Genomic DNA, 25,248 nt, shown 5'->3' on the forward strand with positions numbered 1-25,248 from the left:
CTGTAGAATAGCGTGTCCAACAGCACATCCAATATAAATGTATGCAGGTCCGTGTACCAGGTGTACGTGTCAACGCTGTTCAATCTCATTCACGTTGGCTCAACTCGAGCAGATGACAAAACGCAGTAGCATTCACAGCAGTTATACGTGACATAAAGAACCACATGACCAGTGCTGTCACATACAGTACTGATTTATTTGTTTTGATTAAAAAGTTTTTTAAAATGGACACAGTACTAGTCATGACTATGACAGTAGAGGCCAAAGAAAAGGGCCCCGCTTCTTAACAAGGCCACCAGAACAATGTCACAGCTTTTTGTCAGTGAGAACAACCCATCTAACACACACACACTCACCCACCTCCCCAGCCCTCCACCCACACACAGCATTCCTTTTAATCACATTACAGCAAAGTAAGCTTTTGGTTTCAATAAAGACTTATTGGCACAAAGACAAATGTGTGTTTTTTAATGTTTAACACCAATTCATTTTTTTTCTCTTTTCTGACTTATATTAGATTTAATAGGTAGTTAAATTATTGTAAATAAACAAAACACAAAACAAAAACACAATATATAAATTGATTTTCCAAAGGTGTTTAAAGAAACATGATCAGGACAATGATAACAATTACATTGGAGCTGCATTGTATGCTTATTATTATTTTATTTCTAATTGTCTTTTTCTCTTGACTAAACTGCGTTATTGTTTAATCTGTGAGGAAGCCACTCAGGTTGAATGACTTCCACCTAAAATTTTAAATATTATATTTTTGCATTTTGTAATTCAATGTGCACGATTAGAAAAAATATGATTTGAGCATAAAAAATAGATAATTTTTTAAGGTGAAGAATTGACTTATTCACTCTTCATCATACTGTACCACCTGGACAGTCTGTTACACTACTCAGTTTTTTTGGTTTTTTTTTAGAAATGTGTGAAATGGCAGTGTTGTCTATTAGATATTTTTAAATCTCAAATGTACAGACTTGGACAGGAGGACATGTGTAGGCACATACATGTCCACAGGACGCCACAGTGTAAAGATACTAACTGACAATGATTAGAAACATTCCAGGGTGAGTGGAGATATCCTTGAGCACCTGCATCAGTGCAGGACCAAGACCTTTGTGCAGTACTAGAGATCTAAAATGTACACAGTTTATTTATCAAAACTGGTCAAAGTGTTTGAGATCAGGACAGACATCCTTTCTGTAAACATCTGGCCTGTAACACATGTCCACACTGACGTTGTGGACAAACAGATGAGGTCTGTATTACAGGCAACAGGTCAACATCATCTGTCAGTGGGCTTTGATTGACTCCGCCCACACAGACGGAGAGATTGATTCTGACCCTAATATGAATGACACACCACAGTCAACTGAGATGGAAACACACACGCACAGGCACACATACACACACACACACTCATGCACTGGATAAACACATGCTCAATGCATTGGGAAGTAACCCAGGCAACTGGAGGTGAAAGAGTAGGATGAGAGGGAGAAGAAGAAGTTTCGTCCTCCTCCTCAGTTTCTAACCAGTCTCAGAAACTCATCGCGGGTTTTTGGATCTTCCCTGAAAACTCCCAACATTGTACTGGTAACAGTTGTACTGTTCATCTTTTGAACGCCACGCATCACCATACACATGTGGCTGTGAAGAGAGGAGAAAAAAAGAAAACCCAGAAGGGTGAGTACGGGAGGTGATGGTGACAGGAAGAAAGGGCAGGAAGGGAGATTAAAGGTGAAGTTAAAAAAAAAAAAACACGAAAATAAAAAATACAATTAGTGGGAAAGACAAAGAAGAGCCAGAGAGCAGGAGATAAAAAAAACAAAGATTTTAGATAGAAAGTGTGTGAGACATACGTGGCTTCAATAATGACACCGACACCAGTGGGCTGCAGTGCTTCAGTGATGGCCACAGCGATCTGTTTGGTCAACCTCTCCTGGACTGTGGACATGGACAGACAAACACACACAAGGTTAGAGGCCACTTATACACAAACACACACTCTTTTCCTGGTTCAGCGTCAGTAGATTCATCGCCATTTTCTAAATAAAACTACAAACCTGGGATCACGTTTGTAGTGAAATATATGAACGTGCCTTTAAATGGAGCTGACAGACAGTAACAGTCAACTTCACATTGACTTTCAATTTCCCAGGTCCATTTGTCTCTCACCATGCCACATGGTTGCTTAAATTTGTGTTGAATATTTTTCAAACAGGAGTAAAGAGTGAGCTTAACGCCAATCAAAAAAAAAACAGAATATAAATAAAAAAATAGGACTCAAACAAAAGAGGAAAGATGTCAGTCACAAAAGACTGAAATTGTGACAAAAGACAAGACAGCTCAAAAAATAAGACATTAGCCAAACATTACACAAACTGTCAGATAGACAGATACAACTCTTATTTTATTACCTTGAAGTCGCCTGCTATAAATTTCAACAATCCTGGAAGGAAAAAGAGATGTAATTAAATCCAAATATGACGCTCACAGACATTTCTTTCTTTCTTTCTTGACCTTCCACCAAAGACAGTGAGAGTGTGAATCAGCTTTGTGATGTAAATGTTGGACAAATTTGTGACCCGTCCCATGTCGGCAGAAATGTCAGAGGACAAAGAGGGCAGCACACTGTGAGGAAGGGCAGGACAAACTGGGCAGGACTGTTTGTAAGGTCAACATCTCTTTGAATAACCTTTTCATGTAGTGACATCACTGAAGAGGTTAGAGAACACTGTGATGATGCTCTGTTCTAAACCTCAGGTTGGAGAGTTCAAAACAGACTACCTACAAAACGCTGTATTTACTGTATGTGTGTATTTATTAAATGGACCCTGCTGCGCCATGATCTGGAAGCCAACCTACTGTAGGCCACCAGGGGGAGGACTACTGTGAAAATGTTCCTTGGGTTCCAATGGTCGTGGAGATGACGGTAAATAAAACATGATCATGGAATAAAACAAAAGAAACATGTCGCTGACTTGGTAAATAAAATCCCACAAACGAAGACATGAATTCATTCATTCATTCATTCATTCATTCATTGGTGAAACGTGTTGACTGACTTTGTAAACCCTGTTTTCACTCGTCATAACGTCTAAATTCACTTCCAAGACCCACTAAGCATTTCCCCACAGGTGACTACATCCACTTCCACCACACTCTATGATGCTGCACATGCTACCATCCAGGGGGAGTGTGTACCAGGCTACTCCATACAGCAGCCGACAGGGAGATTTGTTTTACTGTTAATTATGCGAAGGGTTTAGCTGCTCTCGTCACCGTGTGTTTGTCTGTGCATGTGTGTGTGTTGGTGTGTGTGTGTGAGATTAGCTTAAAGGTATTGGGGTCAGTGGGATCAGATTCCACACTAGCAGACACACAAACACATGTTTTAATAATCAGCTTAAACCTTTACTAACTTTCTCTCTCTCACACACACACACACATACATACACACACACACACACACATACCCACACAAGGACCATATTAGAGTACATGTACTCACCTGGCCAGCTTACTAAGTCCTAGTACTCGCTTATTGGGGAGGTAACCAATGTGAACCTATAGATACACAAACATTGAAAAACTTTGAATGAAACAGTAAGAAACTTTAAACTCATGTTCAGTGGACAAAAAATAAAGGAAAAATGACAACAGAAAATAACAAAACAAAACACGTGCTCACAATGACTGAGGTTGTTGTTCTGAGATCCAACTCTCATTTCAGATTTAAACCGAAACCCCACTGAGAGCGCATGTTACAGTCAAACTGAAGTCACAATGAGGTGTCGTTGATTCAACACAACACTGATCACTAATCCTGTACAGGGTTATTGGATAACTACTGAGTAGCACGTCAGGCAGCCTTTAAGATACTGTCCCCACTTTAAGATACTGTTGACTCATTTACTCATGACATTACTTTCAAATTAGAATTCATCCTGGTGGCTGCTGGCGTTGGGAAGCTGTGGCACGCACGAGGAGAGAGGAGAGAGGAGGATAAGAGGGAGTCATCTGCTGCAGATTGGGAACGCTTTAGACGACTGCCTGGAAGCTCTGATTCTCTTACACACACACGGACATACAGGACGGATGTGTGTGCATAAAATGTCAAATGCAATTTGTTGATGAGACAGGAGAAAGGGCAGCAGCAGGAAATGGACAAATATCTCTGTTTCGGACCGTTTCGCTCCCTCTCTGCTGCAGCTGCTGATATTTTCACATCAAACACATCGTGACACGCATCTCTCTACCTTTTTGAACCAAGGCTTCACAGTGACTGCCTCATGCTGGGATGGATGTTTATGAGCCATCGTGTGTACAATTAAATACTCACTGCTCCTGCTGCAGTTTTTTTCCAAGAGGATGTTGAAAGCAGATAAACTTTGAATGAACAAACAGATGTGAAAAAGCCAGTACATATACATACTGTGTCCTTGTTTTATTAGCATTTATTTAGCATTAGCTTTGGAATTATTTCTTTCACTAAAAAACTTCAACTGGTGTTGTTGTTGTTGTTGTGTGGTAGTCATGTAACAAACTCAAAAACACAGCCTGACAAGAGTATTTAAAAGCTCTTGACACATTTTTAACATCAGTTAACAATAGAAACCTTGTATTTTTGGCAATAATAATAATAATTTGTGTGACTTGCAGGCGCCAGGCATGTGGTTCCTCTGGAAATCCAACCCAAAACTACCTGGTCGCTGCTTCGAAGGCAGACGCGCTACGCACTAGACTATGAAACCACCTAATGAGAGCACGACAAGTTTGTGAAATAGTTAAATAGTTTGTATTTGTTATTAGCCCCTTTGATTGCACTAGTGATTTTCTTAGAAGATCTTTAACAGATACTCGAGGACAAAGTAATTCTGTGAAACACTGTCAAACCGTAGACAGATACTGTAGATGGATGAATACTTTATTGATCCCAAAGGGAAATTAAGGATGTATGCTGTCTCAATGTTAGTGTTTCTTTCCGTTAAGACTGTCTGTGGATGATTGGTTTTGAACAGTATGCAATTAAATTAGCGATATGATCCAGAGATGATTGGTGGAATAGTTCAACAAAATGGTATAATAATGAAAACAATCCAAAATGGCTGTCAGCTGCAGGTGTACAAACACTTGGAACATTCAATATGCACATAAATATGCACATATTGGTAGACACGTTTGGCCTGAGGCTGAAACTGTTGAACTTACAATATTCAGCTTTAAGTGCTACTGAACCCAGAGCTGATGACAGGAGAGTTACGTCAGCCGTGACTCGACGTGTTTGTCCTGTTTGACAAATTTTTTTGTTTAATTGAAGTATTAGTGACACACTGAAGATGAAATAAAACCCCCCATTTTTAAGAAAATGTACTAAAAAGAGAGCATATTTTTGTACCAAAACACAATTTAAGTCGTTCTTTCTTTGGAATAAATAAAGTGTTATTTCAAAATATAACTAAAGATGCTCCATGTTTACCATTTAAATAATTTATCTTCTAATTTTATACAGATAGACAGAAAGATGTATTTTATTGATCTCAGTCATTTTAGAATATGTTTCACTCAATGTGACTAATACTATTTATGTAAGAGATTTTTACGTTTTTTTGCAATCTTCCAGCTCCTTTGCATTTTCCGTGTGTGCTTATTTATCTTCTAGTTAAATTTAGTTCTTAGTTGCTTAAGCCTCTAATCCACCTTTTAAACATTTCGTTGTGGCTGCTTGGCAAAAAACAGTTTTTTTAATGATGAGTGTGGATCACCTCTCATCACTCAAGCAACCGGTGGCTGCAGCTGGTATGACATGTATGGAGAAAGAAGAGGTTTGGACAAAGACGAACAGACAGAGCTGGAGGTGGAGTGGGTGTGGGGGAGGGTGGGATCTAAACAGCTACCTGATGGCCATCAGTGTGTCTGTGTGTGTGTGTGTGTGAGTCACTGCTGTCATTACAGCCTATTCAACATCAGTGGAGCTGCAGGTGCAGATGGAGGGATAAAAAAGGCAGAACAGTGGACGGGGCCAATCACACATCACTGGAGAATTTCTATCAAAGTGGCAGAAAGTTGGTTTCAAATTTGTGCTTAATCTGATTGCTTCTGATTGTTTTCTAGTTTTGTTGACCAGATCAACAAAATGCACAGAAACAACAGCACAAAATGGGTTAATGTCCATCTGTTCAAGCCATGTACTATAAATGGAAACATATTTTTATTCGAGAGCTTTAGATTGTAAAGTATTTTAATATCAATGTGATAACTTCTAGCCTCCTCCAGCACGCAGCGGCCATCTTCTATTTATTTTAGCCTTCATTTTAGCCTTGTTTAGCAATTTACCTAAGTCGCTTCACCATGGGGCAGATGGGTCAACCTCCATCACTTCCTTTGTATATCCCATGTAAGCTTTTTCTTGTCTTAAAGTACGACTTTAAACCTTTAAATCTTTTTCTAGATCTTTAATTACCTTGCAGGGTTTTTGATTTTAACTTTATTTCATTAAAATAATTCACAGGTCCACATGCCTTAGTTTTGAGTAAGTCTGTCTGTCTGTGTGTGTGTGTGTGTGTGTGTGTGTGTAGGTGTCTTACCTTGCCAAAAATAGGCACCAGGTGATGTTCACACATGGAGAACATATCAATGTCTTTGACAATTACCAGCTCATCGTGGTCTTCATCAAAGATGGCATCGTTTAGGATGTCTGAAAGAAAGAAAAACAAAATGACATCATATAATGTATTGATACAGAAGAAGTCAGCTTTTACTCAGAAATGTGTTGAAACAGACTGTATTGTGTATAAAAACACCACCAGTGTTGTTGCTTTATTGCATTTTGCCGTCACTCAATAAACTGTTCCATCAGTTTGTGACAATGGAGCCGCCTTTGGCATACACTGGTGCACTTTTTAATTTCCTGACTTGTTATCAGTTCAAAGAGGAGAAAGAGGGCGGTGAGAGAGGTTACCAGTCACCTCTTCATTTTTCCTTTGCTTTTCTGCTTGTGTGTGTGTGCGCATCAGTGTCAACAGGTGAAAAAAAAAACTAACATGTTTGAGGATTTGTCTCTGTGAACCCTTTTTTTCCCCACGTCACCAGAAAGACAAACGAACAAGATGACGTCAATCATTAAATGGTTGATTATCATCTGTTACACATCAACGCCGTCAGTGGAAAACAACGGATCGACCCGCAGGTTTGACAACACAAATGAGCATAATGCTCTATCCTTCTGACTCGTTGGCATCCAATATTGCATTCAAACCTTTCAAAGTCGAGGTACATGTACCAGAAAATGGTACCACCCCCAATTTTCTAGACTATTTACTGAGTTTTTCCTCAGTGATGATTCACAGTAGTCAGACACACATGCAGAGTTGCGTGAAAGGAAGAGTGATCAAACTTCCCTTCAGAGTTACTGCGTTTGTCTTCAACACTACCCCCCCCCCTTTTCTTTCTAATAAATCAAAGGGGAGGCTCCAGCAGCAGCCAATCAGCAGACAGCCACAGCACCACCACTGCCTGATGAACAACATATACACACACACACACACAACGCCCCATGACCATCCTCTGACAGAGATACTTCAGGTGGATGTCACACTGCAGCCTGCGCCAAACAAGTATAATGACCGTTAGAATCACCAACATCAGGACCACGGCTACATCTCTTGGCCATGTTCCTGACATCCCAGCATTCTTTTCTCACTTTCCTGCATTCCCGCCTTTAACATAACAGCTTCTTGAACACAGCAAACGACCCCCACCCCTCTAAACTACCTCCAGATGGAGTCGTAGATGAAGCCGATGCAGAGCCATGAGGAAGATTCTCTCCCTCAGCTGCACGTGGAGAAACTGACACATGTTGATTTGGCTGTCTCAAATGTTGAACTGTTGTGTGTATGATTTGTCTCAACCTGATGACAGCTCTGCTCTCACATGGGTGTCATTCATTAATGAGTTGACAGGAGCTCATCTTCAAAGACGGATCAGCAGATTAATTCAGGCCTCTTTTTACAGCTCACTAGTGTAAATATAATGTGATATGATGTGTGGATATATATATATATATATACATATACATATATATATATATATATATATACATATACATATCCATATGTATATGTATATGTATATATGTATATGTATATATATGTATATGTATATATATATATGTATATATATGCATATACATACATATATATATACATATATACATATGTATATGTATATATGTATATGTATATGTATATATATATATACATATACATATATATATACATATATACCTAAAACATCAGCAAAAATAAAAATTGTAATTGAATTGATGACTGCCATTTTAAAATAGAAAGTGTGCATTATATCTTGAAACTATTAGCTATATTGATAAACACTGACATTTCAATAAATATAAAGTCTCTCACTAAATAAAAAGGATTATAGAGAAAAACTTGTAACATATGGCTCCAGGTTTGTATTCTGACCTTCTTTTCCCTAGAATTCAGAACTCAAATACGTACCATATATTATTTTCAATTCAAATTACGCCAGAGTGAGGGTCGATTTACGCACCAACTTCCAATCTCTTCCATATTCACACATACAAGTACAAATTCACCCTTAGTCGTTTAAATACAAAAATGAAGAAGTCTTCTTTAAGTTAAGTTTTATCTACTCTCAGGCTCAGAATTCTCCCCTGTTGCCGGCAGAGCGGCAGTTCACATCCCTGAAGATGACGACCTGAACTTCTCACCTGCGATCTTCTCCTGGTAGCCCTTGGTGAAGAACTGCATTGCTGTGGCTGCTCTCCACGGGGTCTTCAGGAGCCCTTGCCGCTGCGGGTCTTCTCCTAGCCCCCGCAGGATAGAGGTGTAGGCTGCAGCCAGGGACGGCAGGCTCTTCTCACTGTCCTCAGCGCTCCTGGTGCGGTCCTCCCTCCCGTCCGTGGACCGAGAGCCGGACTCTGCGGCCAGAGCCGGTACAGCGGAGACGGTGCGGGTGAGAGCGTCTGGTCGCTTAATGATGTCGTCAAAGTGACCGTTGAGCGCGGAGCCGCTCTCTCCACTGCTCCCACTGTCATTGGTCGTGTACTGAGTGAGTTTGGAGTGCTCCATGACTTGTTGAGCAGTTGTCGGTGGAGTAGATGATCTGTCAGTTTGGATCCACCGTCGGTCACAGAGGCTCAGGCTTTAAAGGAGCACTTCACTCAGGAGCCGAGCTCTCATTGGTCTCCTGCGGCGGAGGGAGGTTCGCCTCCTCTCTGACTCTCCCGAGCATCCTGGAAACCAAGACTAACGAACAGTCACATTTAGGGTTTATTAGAATAATGAAACAGCCAGACGTTTTTCACAACAGGATAAAAGCAGACAGCCGGTCAGCAGGACAGATAACCCTGGGGAGTTTGAAGAAAAACCCCTATCCCTAAAAAGGAATTAAAAAAATAATAATATTTACTGTAAGAAAACATCCTGGTCACTGACCAACCAAGGAGAACGGTGACTGCTACTCTGCCTGGTTCATTCAGCCTGCTGGACCTGTGAAGGACAGTTACCTGGCCAGTGTAAAAAAAAAAAAGACAATAAAAAAAGAAAGAAAGAAAGAAAAAACCCCATTATATTAAAATAGGAAACAATGATAAGTGCTTTTTTTGCTATGCCTAATGTTGTAGAAAATCACACAAAATTAGAGAAATCACATCTCATCTTCAAACATTTACATTTATTCATACATATTTATATATAAAAAAACCAGTGAGCTCTTCCAAAACAAGGTTTTACAAAAACGTTAATGAAAGTTATTCTGTCTCTTATTTCCCATCTCGTCACCATCACAACATGTCCAGTTTCTTGTTTTCACACGAATGAATACTCGACATACCCACACATAAAAATTAATTTTTGTTAAACGCAAAAGCTGAGAGTTTGGAGGAGGAGTCTAAGGACTTTTTCTTTTTGGCACCGTTTTGGTCAGAGTCTGTCTGTACATCTTCATTTTCTACATCTTCTCCTCCTCCTGTTGCTCTTTTCCTCTTCTTCACATCTGCTGCATCTCCTGTCTGGCCTTTTGCTCTTTCCGTCCACGACTAGAAGAGGAAGACAAATGCACACATATACAGGTTAATCACCTGAGAAGATACTGACCAAGCACTGCACTGTTATTTCATCTTGACTCAAGGCGTCAACCTCCTTCAGCATAAGGATGGCTAAACGCATGCCTGGATGCTCAGTCGTGTTTGTCTAAAATTGCATCCTGTCATGTCTAATCACTACAGACAGGCTGCATCAGTGTGGCCTGCTGGCTCTGTTCCTCCTCGTGCGATTATTTATTTATTTCGCCCCTTTTCTCCCTCAGTGGAGATAAAAAAGAAGCGCTTTTCTGGACGTAATGGAGCAGGGATGAATCATCAGGCCTGCTGAATGGACGGGCGGCAGCAGCAGAGTCACAAATACGTCACATCCAGCAGCAAATGAGACATTGCTATTAACCCCATGAATATCCAAACAACATGGCAGGCAGGCAGACAGACACACACACTTGTTACAGAGCTGGTGGATGGGGCTGGCTGTGACAGCTCACCACTACTTTGGCCATTTTATTGCGTTTAGACAGAATAATGTAATAAGTGCTGACTGTGTCACAGCCTTGGGGTCAGTTGTGAACAGGGTTTCCTGTCAAGTCATACTTAAGGAGAGGGGGAGAAAAAAAAAACAAGGCAAATCACATTATGAGATTTTATCTGAATTTGTTTGATCAATTTCGTCCACGTGTGTAAGTCGCCACAACACTGACCTCAAACAGAGTCAGGGACTGGACTTTGGACAGCTGTGGAAAACCAATCCGTTTGTATTTTCAGAGGAGCAGGTCAAAACTGACACAGCAGTGTTTCAGTCTGTTACACTGTAGTACTGTCACTGCTACACACAGTAGTGATTAGTGATTTCAGAGACGTTGATCCTAAAATGGATGGATCTTGGAACCAGAAGCTGGATTTAGTCAAACATCTGTTTACCTCCCAAGGTGCTGTGACAGTCTCTTGTCTGACTTTATTATCTACTGGGACACATTTGATTTGAAGTTACTGCAAAAAAGGGACAAATGTTCAGTTCACAACAACTGAACCTAAGCAGCAATTGTCACAGTAAAACTGAATGAAAGTGTGATTCTCTACTACAGACTGTGGTAGACCTGCCCACTGTCACTCACTACAGGATTATCATAAGATCAATGCTTGGTGCCCTCACTACCAGAGTACACTTCACCGGGTTCCCAGGCAACAGGCGTCTCCCCTCTCTCCTCCTGTACTCCTCCCCCACCATCCAGCTCCTATTCACTTCCTGTTCCGACTGTGTGTGGAGTGTCATTCACTTTTGGCTTTTTTCTTTCATCAACTGTTCTGATGAATGCAGCAGCAGAACTGAGTGACCACACAAGCATTTTCTGCTCTGTATTCACTCAGGTGGAAGGACGAAGAGCATCACACAGACTGGCTCAGCAGTAAAACAGAGAACAGCTCAGATCATCAGTCAGGGTTCATACGGTCTGTATAAGTGGGTTAAAGGTGGGGAATGAAAACTGGAAATAAGGGTTGCTGTGAAAAGTCGTATTTACACGTTGATCTTTTTGCAGTCTTGGGGTTGATGTTTGGGCAAAGGGTTTTTAGAGCAAAGACTTGAGAATGGATAATCAGAGTCTTCAGGCTGCAGCGTGAAGACAGGGCTAATGGATCTGCAGCAGGTAATCACCGCTGCCTCTCTCTAAAATGATGCTTTTCACAGGTCGCTGTGATCTTCAGGCCAAACTGGATCACAGCAGGATCAAGAGATCATCTATCACATCTAGATTGTTTAGAAGGAAGCAGAAGAACAGGAACATCCTCCCACTGTGATACTTTCCACAGTACGTGTCATTACCTTGTGTGACATCAACTCTATATATTCTTTATAGCACACAAATAGTTTGATATTTCATTTTTGTTTTTTTTCTGTTAATATTTTAAAGTCTTTTCAATGACCCATGACCTTTGCTGCTGTAACCAGTCGATTTCCTTACTCTGAGATCAATGTTTAACTGATTTAGATTTTTTGTGAGAATTTACAAAGTAATGACTTTGTAAATCAATTTTCTTCAACCAGTGCCTACGTGTAAAAATGTCTGACAGGTTTAATGTGGATTACTGAGAGAACAGTTTATGACAGTGGTTCACAACCTTTTTGACCTGTGACCCATTTTGAAATCACAAATTTCTGGTGATCCCACAGCCATTTTTTTTCCAGAATACAACAGTTTCCTACCAGTCTCTCCTCTGCTGACAGCGTCCTGAATCGCCCCATTGCCTCTCTGATGATGTCCGTCTCCTGAATGTCAGGCTGGTCAGCCATGATGTTCTTCCGGTTTTCCTCCAGCCACAGCTGAAAGCCTGTTTTTGGCCTGAAGAGACAAAGTCACCATAAAAACACACACACACACACACACACACAAATCAACAAAATACAAAGGTAATGAGTTCAAAAAATTCAAAATAAATAATTATTAAAAATTCTCCAGAAAACAAAAACAGAAAAGGGAAACTGACCATAAACTAAAGAAACTTTTTTTTATTATTTCCCAGTTGAGATTGTAATATATCAATATCTGTGGAGTGAGAAATCTCATATCTTACCTCTTATTTTCCTCAGTGGTCGAGGCTGGAGGCGTGGCCTCCGGTTGTTTCTGTTGATCGACAGCAGGTTCTGTATTCCCCTGATTCTTTTTACTGGCTGCTCCAGTCATCTGGAGTAGTGTGGACTGAGCCTGGATACCAAAGATGTTAGTAAGTCAGATGAAAGACTACTGACCACTGGTCTAAATCTGGTCTTAACTGGATACCTTTGACTTAGGTTTGAGGGCCAAAGGTTTGAGGACTGGAATTTTGTTGGATTTGCCTGCTGATCCACTTTGCGGCGTTGACTTCCTGCCTGATGTCATGTTGTCCAGGATGTTGGTGAGTCGAGGTTGAACAGAAGAGGGCGATGGTTTCCCAGATCCAGGCAGCTAATGATGTTTCATTAACAAGTTATTACTTTTTTTGCAGGTTTTATTCCTTCTAAAAGTCAACGTTTATCAACACCGACAATGACTGAAAGGTGTAACTGTCGTTGTTGCTAGTGATGATGTAATTGTTTTCATCACATTTACCAAACCGCTGTGTGAATATCTTGAGTTCTTACCTTGAAGGGATTTGCACGCCCAACTTTAGTGACTAAAAAATGAACACATTCAGGTCAACGACAATTTTTCGCTCTCTGAAAGATCATAACTTTTGTATGGTTCTGCTGTTTTTTTTCACAATCTATTTTAAGCCATATTTAGTCACCTGGTGTCAGCGATGGTGTCACGAGAGAAGCTGAATCTTTAGCAAATGGATTGCTCCCTACAATAGGAAAGACACAATAACGTGTACTGACGGACTGATGATGACAGTGTCTGTGGATCTACAAATAAGAAGGTGTAACTTACGTTTTCTGATTCCTGCCGTCTCCTCTGTCTCCATCTCCTGCACCTCGTCCTCTTCACAGACTTCCTCTCCCTGGTCCTCCTCTTCCTCCTGATTATATCTGTTACTGTAATGTCTTTCTGTGACTTCAGTCTGGCTGAACCTATCAAATGAAACAGTTTTCCTTCTGTTTTAGCACAATACTGCAAAAAGTGAATTTTTTTTTTTTAATTTTTAGACTTACCCGGAAGGCCGTCTAACACTGGGGCGTTCTGGCTCCTCCTCCTGCTCCTCAGGCTCATCTTCCTGGGCCTGATTGGCTTTTTCTAATGCGATCTCACTGAGTCTCTGGGCCAAAGCCATGCGTCTGGACCTGGAGGCATATCGAATGGCCAGAGTCACCACGTTCTGTGTCATCATCTCCGCCAACTCCACAGAGCGAAACTCCCTCTCTAACTTACAGGACAACTGCAGGGAAAAAAAAACATCACCATCAACATATACTCAGTACGTACAGTATATATACAGTCCCCTCCAAAAGTATTGGAACAGCAAGGGCAATTCCTTTGTTTTTGTTGTATACTGAAGACATTTGGGTTTCAGATCAAAAGATGATGAATATGAGACAAAAGTTCAGAATTCCAGCTTTTATTTCATGGTATTGACATCCAGGTGTGTTAAACAACTCAGGAAATAAACAGGTAACAGGTAATAAACCAAATACTCACAGCAAACATCTTCATCAGCAGCTCTTGTTGCTCCTTCTGGGAATTAGTCTGTCCTTCCTCATCAATCTCATATCCACTGGAGGAGAGGAAGCTGTAGTGGTTGTGGAAGAGGAGCGAACGCAAGAACTGCTCCTGGAGGAGAAAAGTCAACCATGGTCAACTTACAGAATAGGACCAAGGATTCCTGCAGGGGATCCTAGGTAAGACATTACACTTTGTTTAAACCAGAGGCCCCCAACCCGTCGGCCGTAGACTGGCACCGGTCCGTGGATCAATTGGTACCAGGCCGCACAGAAAGAATGCCTTACTTACATTATTTGCATTTTATTTATTTTCTGATTCTAAACAATCTTTTATTTTGAAAAATTACTGGAGTGTCTCCGTCAAATCTGTGTATGACTCACCTGATGCATGTCAAGATGCTTGCCTCGGTCACACTTATTACCTACATCTGCTACCGTCTTAAAAGGTCTGCTCTGGCTGGTAACACATAATACGTTACTGCTAAATTGAAACCTCCAAGCTAGCAAACTGAACGGAAAGCAAACGTCTTGGAAAGTTTCGTAGCGCAAGGTAAAATACCCTGTGAGGAGTCAGAAGAAGAGCCTACGTCTTCAAAAAACAAAATTCAACCTTAGTCCTACTTGAAATATGGATTTATTGTGACTAATTGTTCCCATGCACCAAGACCGTGCTGAATAATACACGGTGTGCGGCGCTCTAATGAAGCCTTCAAAACGGGTTCACCACCTGGAGACCAAGCGTTCATTAAAAAACGAACGCAATGTTACGAAGGCGCTGCTAATGAAGTACCATACACAGTGAATTCATGTTTATTATTATATTTAGAAAATACCAGTTTCTCTCATCATTGTATTTAGTTGTATTTATCTGCCACACCTCAAAGGCCGGTCCGTGAAAATTATTCAGACATTTAACCAGTCTGTGGGGCAAAAAAGGCTGGGGACCGCTGGTATAAACGGTTTTCCTTCAACACGATCTCTTTAAATACTCAGTAAGTCATTGCATTAAATCTACAGCAGGTTTAGGTGAGAAATGCTGATTACGACCAAACTGGGATACTACTGCAGTACCTCCAACTGTCCTTTCTCTGTGGCCGTCTGACACAGGGGAAGCTTGAATGGCAGGATGGCCACAGCAGGTCTGGGCAGGGTGGGGGGGTACCTGGAGCCTTTACATGGAATACACCTGTGAGGGTGAAGACAGAGTGGGTTTTTTACCAAACTCCTGTAGAGTTTTTTCCACCAGGCCGGTGTGTGACGATGTGACTGACTGAACCGTAGACAGACCTGAGCTGCTGAGGGTTCTCGTGCACTCCAACCACCCAGTAATGATCGGATTTACTCTTGCAGGTGTCTCTGGTGTTACACACCGGTGTCCAGGTGTTTCCTAGTAAACGGTTGAGCATCCGCACCACGCCGTCTGAATCCACGTAGCAGGGGGTACCTGGAAACCCACCTCACAATCAGGCTGCTGTCGTCAGTATTTTTAAAGGTAAATAATGTGGTCAGCCTGACTGACCTTCTGCAGTGAATCCAAGCCAGGAGAGGTAGGATTTGAGTGAGAGTGGGAGAGGTTCACCGTTGATGAGCTGCCTCTTCTTCTGACTCAGTTGCAGGAGCTGGACGCCCAGAGACTGATTGCCGTCGAAGCCCGTGCCTGTGAAATGAACAGAATATATACGGGGGCATTACAGCGCCAACCGTTTGAACAGTGCTGATGGTACATTCATTACTGGAGCAGACTCCTAACAGAAACAAATGAATGTGGCAGTCAAACGACTCATATGTTAATTCATCCAAATGTTACTGTCAGTTTTACACTGACCAACACAGACTGGCTTTGTTCTTGATGTGATATTCTACATGTTATATTATTTACTGCGTAACATAAGCCATAGAAACATTACCAGCCAAGTATCGGTAGTATAACCTCTGTAAATAGAAATTATGCAAACGGACTAAGATAAGTATAAACCAGCAAAAGGTTGTCACTAATTTTCTGCCACAGGCAAGTTAATATGTCAGTGGAATAAGATCAATTAAAGTTTTCAGGAATTTGTATTTGCATAACTAGGCAAAAATATTGCATCAGAGAAACGGGAGCAACGATGAACAAACATTTTTCTATGAAGATTCCTTATTCTTTAATAAATGTAAAGGAGGTCTGTTAGAACATTATTCATTACTGCCGGTCTCTAGGTCTTTCTCTATGTAAACACTGTGTCAACTTTATCTGTCAGACAATGTGGGACAGAGAAAGGGGTGATGGTGAGAGAGACAGAGAATTCCCGTGGACAGTATAAGACAGTAAAGATATTGAGAAAAAGCAGCAACTCAGACAAGCAGCAGTTAAAAGCAAGAATACGTGTCAAGGCCATGACTTGGCTCACTGTGGAACTACTGTGTTCAGGAGCAGATCACATATCTCCAGAATTATTGCACATGTGATAGGATGAATATCACAATAATGCATATAAGGACACCGTGTACTTTCAGCCCTAATTAGTCACATTAGAATATTATATTCTCAACCATAAAAAAGGTCATTAAGAACTCTAAATATTCCTGAGGGCTGAATCACAGTGTTTCCTGTGTCAGGTCTTACCTCGATGGTATACTATGAGCAGCTGCTCTCCATGTCCAGCCATGCAGACCACAGGTCCTGAAAGGCTGAAGATCTCTCTCTGAAGACCACCGATGGAGAACAGTCTGATCACGAGTGCGCTGGTGGCCACCGCCGCCCAGCCCTGACCCAGACAAACAGCCTTAGCATCCTCACCCTTGGGCAGGTCCACCATCCACTCTTTATTGGTGTCCCATGATGAGAAGTGGAGGCATTGGAGCTTACTGAGAAGAGGGAGAAGTTCTGTTGGAAGATCTAAAATAATCAACCAAAACAAGAACAGGTGAAGCTGCAGCGGTTTTTACCTGGCCAGCTCGTCTGTGCCGGCACAGGCCAGCAGCACGGCCTCCTGGGAAAGATCGGCTATGGTGTGACCCAGAGAGTTGGTGAGGTGCATGGCGTGGTGCACAGCTGTGTCGTGGAACTCCACGTCAATGGCGTTGTCCTGCTCATCGTTATATCCACGTACAATTCCAACAGAGTTCCACATCTGCGACACAACATTGTTTTTTAACCATTTGAAGCTCAGTGTCAGGATGTCACGCTGTTCATACAACTTGACAATGCAACAAAACACACATTAATGACAAAGGAAAAGATGACCAAGGAGTGTCACAGACCAGTGCTGTCGCATTTACCTGCTTTTAGCAGAGTCATCTTTCGCAGAGTCATACTTTCAGACATTTACAGGTATTTCTTTGTGTCATTAACATGCAGTTTAATGGATAAACTCCAGTTTGTTCAGATCTTTGAATAGTTTGCTAATTAAGGCTCATGGCCCAATTTTTAGTTCTGTAGAGGGACTACAGGTTTGATTCCTGCCTTAGCAGTTGTTGTGTAGTTTGAGTAAGCACCAATGCCCTTGCTCCTGGTGCTTCTGTAGTAAGTAAGCAATCACTGTTCCCCAGAAATGGTCTGATGAGTTCAAAGAAGGGGACACATTGGTGATTCTTCTTCTTCATGCTAAAAATACAGGAACTTACCAGGAAGCGGTGTGCGAGATGTGCAGGGGTGGAGCCTGGCTGAAAGGCCTTTTGGGGAGGTGTTGGTAAGGGCCCATCATAAACAGGCTGCAGAGGCACCAGGGGGACAGACGGGGCTGCCACTAAACTGCCTCCATCATCATCATCATCATCTTCATCTTCATCATCATCATCATCTTCATCATCATCATCATCTTCATCTTCATCATCATCATCATCTTCATCATCATCATCATCTTCATCTTCATCATCATCATCATCTTCATCTTCATCATCATCATCATCTTCATCATCATCATCATCATCTTTATCACCAAATTTGTCCTGTCCAAACTTCAAGGATCCTGTATCTGAGCAAAAACACGCAACCTTGACGAGGATTTCATTGATTTAAATCGTTCCAAATCTCTTGGTCTGAGACGCTCACCCAGTGAGTTGTCATCGTCCAGGATGGCCCCCCTGTTCTTCACACGCCCAGTCAGAGGCATGAAGTCATCATCGTCATACTCATCCGCCTCAGCAGCAGCATGTTTTTTAAGTGGGGACTTGGTGTCACTGAGACCTTCATCCATGACTCTATCATCATCATCCTCATCAAACAAATCATCGTAGTCATTGGCTGGTTTCTTTGATGGAGGCTGATGAAGGGCCAGTGACAGCGATGTTGATGATTGCCTTTCAATAAAATAAGTCACATCCTTATTGTCATATTTGCTGCCTCGTTACCTTGGCTGTGCTTTTAGAGGTAGAGTTGGAGAAGCTGAGGTCGTCCAGCAGACCCAAACAGCCCATGGTGTCGGAGTAGACGATCTGTGTGCCTGAGGGATGCCAGGCCAGAGAGCACACACTGAAGCCTTTCTCATGTTTCTGCCTGAAAAGACAAAAAACATTTTTAATTATTGTTGGTTGTGGCCGGTGGGTGGGTTGAAGCAATGAAGGAAATACATTAACAACAAACTGTTTTTACTGAAGCAGGTGGTGAGATCAAGTATTTAAATAATGCTTTGGCTACAAAATAGTGTTTTGGGACAAAGTTCAACTTCTTTATTTCTGCAAAACTTAGACTTTTACTCATTGTGAGTAACTGTTAGCCACATCTCTGCTTCTTTTAGAACATTTTGTCCAACATTGGTAAACTTATTTTTGACTATTAATGGACTAACTTTCACCAATCTTCTGGCAAACATTAATAATTTCCTAAATTTTATTTAGATTTTTATCTTTTAATCTTTTCCTGAAAAACATGTATTTTTTATTGTAGATTTTCAGATAACTTGGTTGGGCTATATTTTGTCTTTCTGTTAACATATTTTTTTTCCTGTGGTTGGAACTAAAGCAATTACTTTAGGAGTTCTTATATCAATACTGGTCATTATGTGACTGTGGAATGGGTTGGCTAAGGTTAGGGCACTGTAGAGAGCAGGAGAGAAGCATCTACATATACAAACAAGAAAAAAAGTGCATTACTCAATAAGTCAATGACCTGGAGCTACTTCATAAAAACGAATATGTTTTTGGAAGAGATGATCCTCGAACACAAACAACAGTACTGTCACACACCTTTCCAAACACATTTTAGTGGTTACGTCAAAAACTGTCAATAATCCCGCCACACATCCAGCTGCCAGGAACTGTCCACATGGAGACCAACTCACAGCATTAATGGGCTGAAGAAACAAAACAAAACAAAACATGATCATAAAAATGTGATCCTCTCCCAGAGTTCCCACAGTCCTCAGGTTTCCGCAGACTGGATTTTTCTTTATGCTGGTGTTGCAAACACCGTACAGGTTTTTAAAGCCAAAAAGAGATTAAATGATAATTTGGATTAATAAGTAAAATTCTTAATCTTTCAGCAGCTTTAAACACTACGGCAAGTTATAAAAGCTGTGGTTCGGACTAAAACCATACATAATGCAACAGTAAAAAACAGGTCATTAACAATGTCTGATATTAAAACAATGTCAGTTATTAGTGACACTAATTTAAAAAATGCAAGTAAGAGCTTTACTAATTACCTTCCTTCACTTCTACAGCAGCATGTATTCTGAAGATCTCCACATTGGATATTTTATTCTGACACTGCTGCAGTGTTAATGTAGTGTTTATTGCTTATGGAGATTTCAGCTTAAAACAAATCTACTAGTTTACACTGTTCTACCCAGCTTTGGTTTTAAATGAATAATTTGCATGTTAGTTTCATCCAAATAAAGGATTTGCCTTTACTGAGGTTTCCAAAACCGTTGAATTATACTGTGCGTCTGATCTTACCTTTGTGATCAGGCCATCAGACAGAGTGATAACATGGTCCCAGGAACCTCGCTCATACAGATGCACCTTTGTGTCAACAGGAACCGCTAGAAGCTGCACATAGACACAAAGTCAGAGAATTAGAAAAGAGCTCCAGTAGAAATGCACAGCACAACAACACACGAACACACCACTTCACTGACAGTGTTCCACCTAAATGACAAACACTTTTTCCTAATTAATCAAATGTATACATGGCCTGCATTAAGACAGAGGAAGGAGCTGTTTATGTGTGACTTTGTTCTGGTGACAGTAAAATAAAATGGAGTAAAGGTGTGGGGTCACTGACCTTTGCCATCACTGGCTGCCAGGACAGTCGACACAGAGACTTTGCACTGCTGACATCACTGGTCTTTTGCAGCAAAGGCCAACTGACCACCTGAGTCTGCATAAACAAAACAGACAGATCAGTTTTTAACCCAATATTTAGTAGGACACAGAACACGACTGAAGACTTTCATCTTCGACCCAAACCTGCTCCTCAATGTTCCACACCACCACAGAACCGTCACAGCTGGACGATGCCTGAAACAAACATAAACAAAGGTTTAAGATGCATTTTTATGCAAATATTGCAAAAGACTAAATTTGCCTCTAAGGATTATTCAGTCAATTTAAGGATTTCAAGATAAACAACAGCAGGCAGATGTATGTTTTGCACACATTTCTATTATTTATAACAGTAGAAATGTCAAAACAATATAAAAAAAGCATAATTTTAAAAATATGTATTTAATATTTTCAAGTCCTTATTTTCAAGTCCTTACTATTTTTTGTCACATTGACTCCCAATTTTGATTGGGACAAAAGGTCAACAAAGGGAAATTATTGCAATTTCATAAAAAGTTGACAAAACATTCAATGATCGTACTTCAAAGCTAGTGTGAAAAACACTTTTTGTTCTTTTTTTTCTTCTTCTATTTTGTGTTTTTTAGAGTGACTTTACCATATACATATAAAGATAGTTTATAAAACAGTCGGTTTCTAGACCCACCACAAATTCATCTTTGGGGTCAAATGTGACGCCAAGCACAGGAGCTTCATGGCCTCGGAGTGTTTTCTGTTGACTGCTATCCAACACTTCAATCACTTTTACCATGAAATCACTGGGGGCGGGGGGTGGGGAGGGGAGAGCGAGAGAAAATGAAAATGAGAAGTATTCAAAATAAAAGTGAAGATGAGACCACGTGGCTGTGAGAGCTAGCAGATGTGCACAGACAGATTAGTTTGTACCAACACTACTGTAAACTGCTAAATAACAAAAAAAAAATCTTGACACCTTCCAGTTTCAGCTAGAATGCAGATGCCAAGATTGATGACAACAATTCATGAGGGCAGATTATTTTTTACAGTCAATAGTACGACAGGAAACAGCAGCGTTGTTGGGGGAGACATGTTCTCAGCTTTGATTGTTGTCATAAGGCGGTTCAGGGAAAAATCAATTCTGGCAGCAAACAAACATTTTTCTTCAATCAGGACTTAATCATAAACCAATACAAAGACCAGTGTGTCAGCAGCTGGACATCACAGTCAGGTTTCACTGCTGTGAGCAGCTGCAACAAAAAAATACTGACACCAATGAGATCACAGAGAGGATTAGTCACAGTGCTAACAACAGTGTATGACAAAACAAACACTAGGCCCCACCGCCACGGGAGATGTCCAAGCCCAGTGAAGGTGAACGGTTTGACAGAGGAAAACTGACATTTGTCAGACGTACAACTGTGAATCAGATCACTGGTGGAAAAATCTCTCAGAAGAACCAGTTGGATTTGATCAGTCAGCTGCACTTCCTCCAAATATGAATCTATGTATTTTTTACACTAATAATAAAACATTCAAGCCCTCCTTAAATTTAAGGGAAATCCTTTATAAAAAATATTTTCTTTTTCTCCATGATCATATTAGAACAAAAAGGGTTTAAATATAGTACAGGCAATTAAGTGACTTTTGAATGTGCCTTATTTTTTTGGTTTAAGTATTGATCACTTCTCAGAGTGAGACTGTGTAAAATTAGACCTGAATGATCTGGATATGAATATATTTTTCAATTGAGTATCGTAATATGATTCAAATTTTATTTTCCCAATAAAACCAGATTAAAACCAATAGCCTATATAACAGAAACAATATATTCAATATAAAAGCATTTATTTGAAAATACATTTCTTGTAAGAATTTCTTAATTAAAAAACGTTGGGCCACTCGATTACAGTTTAATACTGTTGGTGAAAAAGTCAGGCCTTTGGTTTTATCCTTATTCCATTCTTTCCATTTTAAAACCCTGACATATTAAGCTGCAGAACAACAGCGGCCCCAAGAGGCCAAAGCCCATTGACGTGGTTTTAGATTAAATGAGACCGAACTGAATAGATCTGAAGATGGCTCCTCATACCAGACCGTAATGAATTAACTGTACCGGTTTATGTGAAGCTCAACTATAATGTATTACACAGTGTGTTTAATATCTAATATAATGTGTGTTTTGCTCTCTACCTGGACCCGGCAGCCAATCGGGAGCCTGTGCTGTTGAAGGTGACGTGGGTCGCGTTGGTGGTGAAGCGAGTCAGGATCCCATCTGGATCGCCATCAGGGAATGTGTGGATCTGAACCGTGTTGTTAGACGTCGCAGTAACCAGCTTGTTGTTCTGTGATTGGTGAAAATATTAATTCAGTAGCTGATAGATGTTTAAGAAACAAACCATTTCAGGAGACATTAGCTGGACCAACCCTGAGGGCCAGAGAGTAAGCCTTATCACCGACTGTGATGAACTTGGGGTCGTCATCGTCCAGACTCTCCCATATCCGAACATCTCCGTCACTGCCACAGGTAACGATAAACCTGAAAAAATAAAATAAAAAATGAGTCTTTGTGCACAAACAATACTCAACCGTATGAGCTAAATGATGTCTCTCTGGAGGACAACATTTCGTGATGTTTACTTATGGCGTCCTGCAGTTACATGTCATCACATTTTAAAGCTCCAGCTAACCCTTCTGACTTACTTCCCTTCTTCATCAAAGCAGACCTCAGTGTGTCCCTCGGCATGAGCGTAACGTATGGGCTTCCTCTCACAGGGCATTTTGTCCAGGTAGCCGACAAATGACTAGACAAAAGTACCGAGTACAATCTGTGGGAATAAAATTTTGTGGTGAAGAACACCTTTTTTCATATGTTGTCAGTTGAAGGAAATCAGAATTGGCCAAACATACTAACCAAAGAAACAAAAAGAATTGACCAAAGATTTTGCAATCAGTGTCTTTCTACTATTTGTGGACCAAGGACTATATAGAATATTTTAAAGAGTTGCAGCTTTGCAGTCTTTATCAGGACAAGGACTCCCCAAACTGAAATGGATAATTAAGAAGGATCCCTTCTTATATAAACACATATACTGTATTCAACTGTGTTTTATACTGGGCCTACTGCCACTTATAACTATACCTTGTTTGCATTCATGGTATGTCATTCAAATAACACACAGCTTCATAAATGTATTTTTTTTATCCTAAAGTAGGTTGGATGACACAGAGTTATTTACACAATACAGAGTAAAAGATAAAGTAAAAAATGCCATTTGGACATTATCTGTTGCACATTTAAAAACAAGTTAATGTGTAAAAAAAACAGACCCCTTAGGGACTGCAGGCCTTGTGTTGAGGATCCCCGCTTTAGGATTTAACATGGAAAGACTAATGATCAATAATGCTCTAGAAGATTACTTTTGTAATAAAGGTTTCATTTGAAGCTTAATATTTGCAACATGTCTGCAGTACAGTCAGTGACCGGGAGTGTGTGTATTTAATGTATTTACTGACTGTTTTAAGGGCAAATGTAAGCAGATGTTAGACAATATTCAAACAGAAACATTCCGTAAACAGAGGTTTTATTTTTTAAAAGCTGTGCCCCGATATTTGGTTGGTTTCACAGTTTAAACGTTTTGAACACAATACGGTAAAACCCATGGACAATGACATCGAACACGAATGACAACCAACGACGCGTACATTTAAGCACAGTGTAATAATAGCAAATATATAGACTTACATTTTCAGAATTTACAGATCCACACTCGTCTCGAGGTTCTCTCTCCGAATCTCCCGCGCTGCGTCACAAACAAGGAAACAGGCCGTCACTTCTCCCGCCACATACGTCATGACGCAAAGTCCAGGCTCCACCCACGCCTGAGGATCGCAACCGGAAATAGGAATACATTGTACGGTTCCTATTTCCGGCATATACCGTATAGCGTTCCAATATCAGCGCGCCCCCTAAGGTAGACCGCTGACATTCACATTCTTTTTTTTTTTCTTTTTGAGTTGGTTCAGTCTCTTAGAAGTTTTTCTTTCATAGAAAGTAAACAGAAAAGCTCATTGGTGAAAATCTAAAAAAATAAATAATTTAAATACAAAATAATTTCAAATCGTTTTTTAGTTAATAGTCATTTCAGCTATACAGTGATCCCTTGCTATAACGCGGTTTACATTTCACGGTTTCGCTACTTCACGGATTTGCATCGTGCATTGTGTTCTGCATTCTGATTGGCTAAAAAGTCACTCCGCTTCTTCTCTACCTGTGCGCCAATAACGTTGCGGTTTAATATGTACACGTACGTAAAACAGCTTGCCAAATTGACATTACGTACGTGCAAATTCTCTTGCAATTTCGAGTTTATCAAACCCCATAATGTCGACAAAACGCTCTGGACCGGCAAAAGTACCTGCGGTAGGGACCAAAAGGCAGCGGAAGATGCTGTCTATCGGTGATAAAGTAAAACTATTGGACATGCTAAATGAAGGTAAAAGCTATGCGGCTGTAGGTCGGCATTATGGAATTAATGAATCTTCCGTTCGTTCCATAAAGAAGGAAGAAAAAAACATAAGGAAGACAGCAGCAATAAGTTTTAATAAGGATTCAAAAAGGGTTGCAACTGCCCGCAACAAGACCAGGTAATTTGTATTTTTTTCATAATCATTTTTAATTTTCTCCCGTTCACGGTGGGCGGTGCTAATCTCCGCAATTTGAAGCCTTCTGTTCACGTTGATGATTAAAATTATTATTTGACAGTACATTACAGAAGTTATTTGTTGAAACGTT

General features: G+C 40.6%; 2 protein-coding genes across 7 annotated transcripts; both read right to left on the reverse strand.

The window, feature by feature from the left end:
* Window positions 1-175: 175 nt before the first annotated feature.
* gch1 (GTP cyclohydrolase 1) lies at window positions 176-9,269 on the reverse strand. The gene is made up of 6 exons (XM_008310032.3): window positions 8,765-9,269; window positions 6,603-6,712; window positions 3,527-3,582; window positions 2,433-2,464; window positions 1,875-1,959; window positions 176-1,662 (listed from the first exon to the last, which is right to left on the reverse strand). Exons 1-6 carry the CDS (start codon window positions 9,123-9,125, stop codon window positions 1,536-1,538), a joined length of 771 nt encoding a protein of 256 aa, XP_008308254.1. The 5' UTR covers window positions 9,126-9,269; the 3' UTR covers window positions 176-1,535.
* A 440-nt stretch (window positions 9,270-9,709) lies between these two features.
* On the reverse strand, window positions 9,710-24,343 carry wdhd1 (WD repeat and HMG-box DNA binding protein 1). Of its 6 annotated transcripts, none has more exons than XM_025055636.1 (27): window positions 24,199-24,343; window positions 23,157-23,281; window positions 22,881-22,992; window positions 22,647-22,798; window positions 21,145-21,256; window positions 20,625-20,675; window positions 20,440-20,535; window positions 20,112-20,204; window positions 19,401-19,507; window positions 18,567-18,711; window positions 18,268-18,478; window positions 18,146-18,184; window positions 17,841-17,992; window positions 17,163-17,347; window positions 16,840-17,081; window positions 15,754-15,891; window positions 15,522-15,678; window positions 15,306-15,420; window positions 14,212-14,343; window positions 13,728-13,951; window positions 13,507-13,646; window positions 13,364-13,420; window positions 13,218-13,249; window positions 12,877-13,041; window positions 12,671-12,801; window positions 12,303-12,438; window positions 9,710-10,093 (listed from the first exon to the last, which is right to left on the reverse strand). In XM_025055636.1, the coding sequence occupies exons 2-27, from the start codon at window positions 23,231-23,233 to the stop codon at window positions 9,902-9,904; spliced, it is 3,393 nt and encodes a 1,130-aa protein (XP_024911404.1). In that variant the 5' UTR covers window positions 23,234-23,281; window positions 24,199-24,343; the 3' UTR covers window positions 9,710-9,901. The 6 variants fall into 6 exon arrangements, with proteins under 6 accessions (XP_024911404.1, XP_016887810.1, XP_024911402.1 ...); XM_017032321.2 differs by having other exon boundaries at window positions 18,143-18,184; XM_025055634.1 differs by having other exon boundaries at window positions 18,137-18,184.
* Window positions 24,344-25,248: the final 905 nt, after the last annotated feature.

This window comes from Cynoglossus semilaevis, chromosome 5, assembly GCF_000523025.1.
Source record: "Cynoglossus semilaevis isolate Cse_v1.0 chromosome 5, Cse_v1.0, whole genome shotgun sequence".
Taxonomy (NCBI): domain Eukaryota; kingdom Metazoa; phylum Chordata; class Actinopteri; order Pleuronectiformes; family Cynoglossidae; genus Cynoglossus; species Cynoglossus semilaevis.

What these genes read in the sequence shown, in the direction of transcription:
- gch1 (XM_008310032.3), bottom strand. Translation starts at nt 9,125, where the DNA reads ATGGAGCACTCCAAACTCACTCAGTACACGACCAATGACAGTGGGAGC. An exon ending in CTACCAGGAGAAGATCGCAG is followed by an intron (nt 6,713 to 8,764) that starts GTGAGAAGTTCA and finishes TCTTTCTTTCAG; the next exon opens with ACATCCTAAACGATGCCATC. An exon ending in GGTGTCATTATTGAAGCCAC is followed by an intron (nt 1,663 to 1,874) that starts GTATGTCTCACA and finishes CTCTCTTCACAG; the next exon opens with CCACATGTGTATGGTGATGC.
- wdhd1 (XM_025055633.1), bottom strand. Translation starts at nt 23,233, where the DNA reads ATGCCCTGTGAGAGGAAGCCCATACGTTACGCTCATGCCGAGGGACAC. An exon ending in GGACGATGACAACTCACTGG is followed by an intron (nt 18,191 to 18,267) that starts GTGAGCGTCTCA and finishes GTTTTTGCTCAG; the next exon opens with ATACAGGATCCTTGAAGTTT. An exon ending in AGTGTTAGACGGCCTTCCGG is followed by an intron (nt 13,647 to 13,727) that starts GTAAGTCTAAAA and finishes TTCATTTGATAG; the next exon opens with GTTCAGCCAGACTGAAGTCA.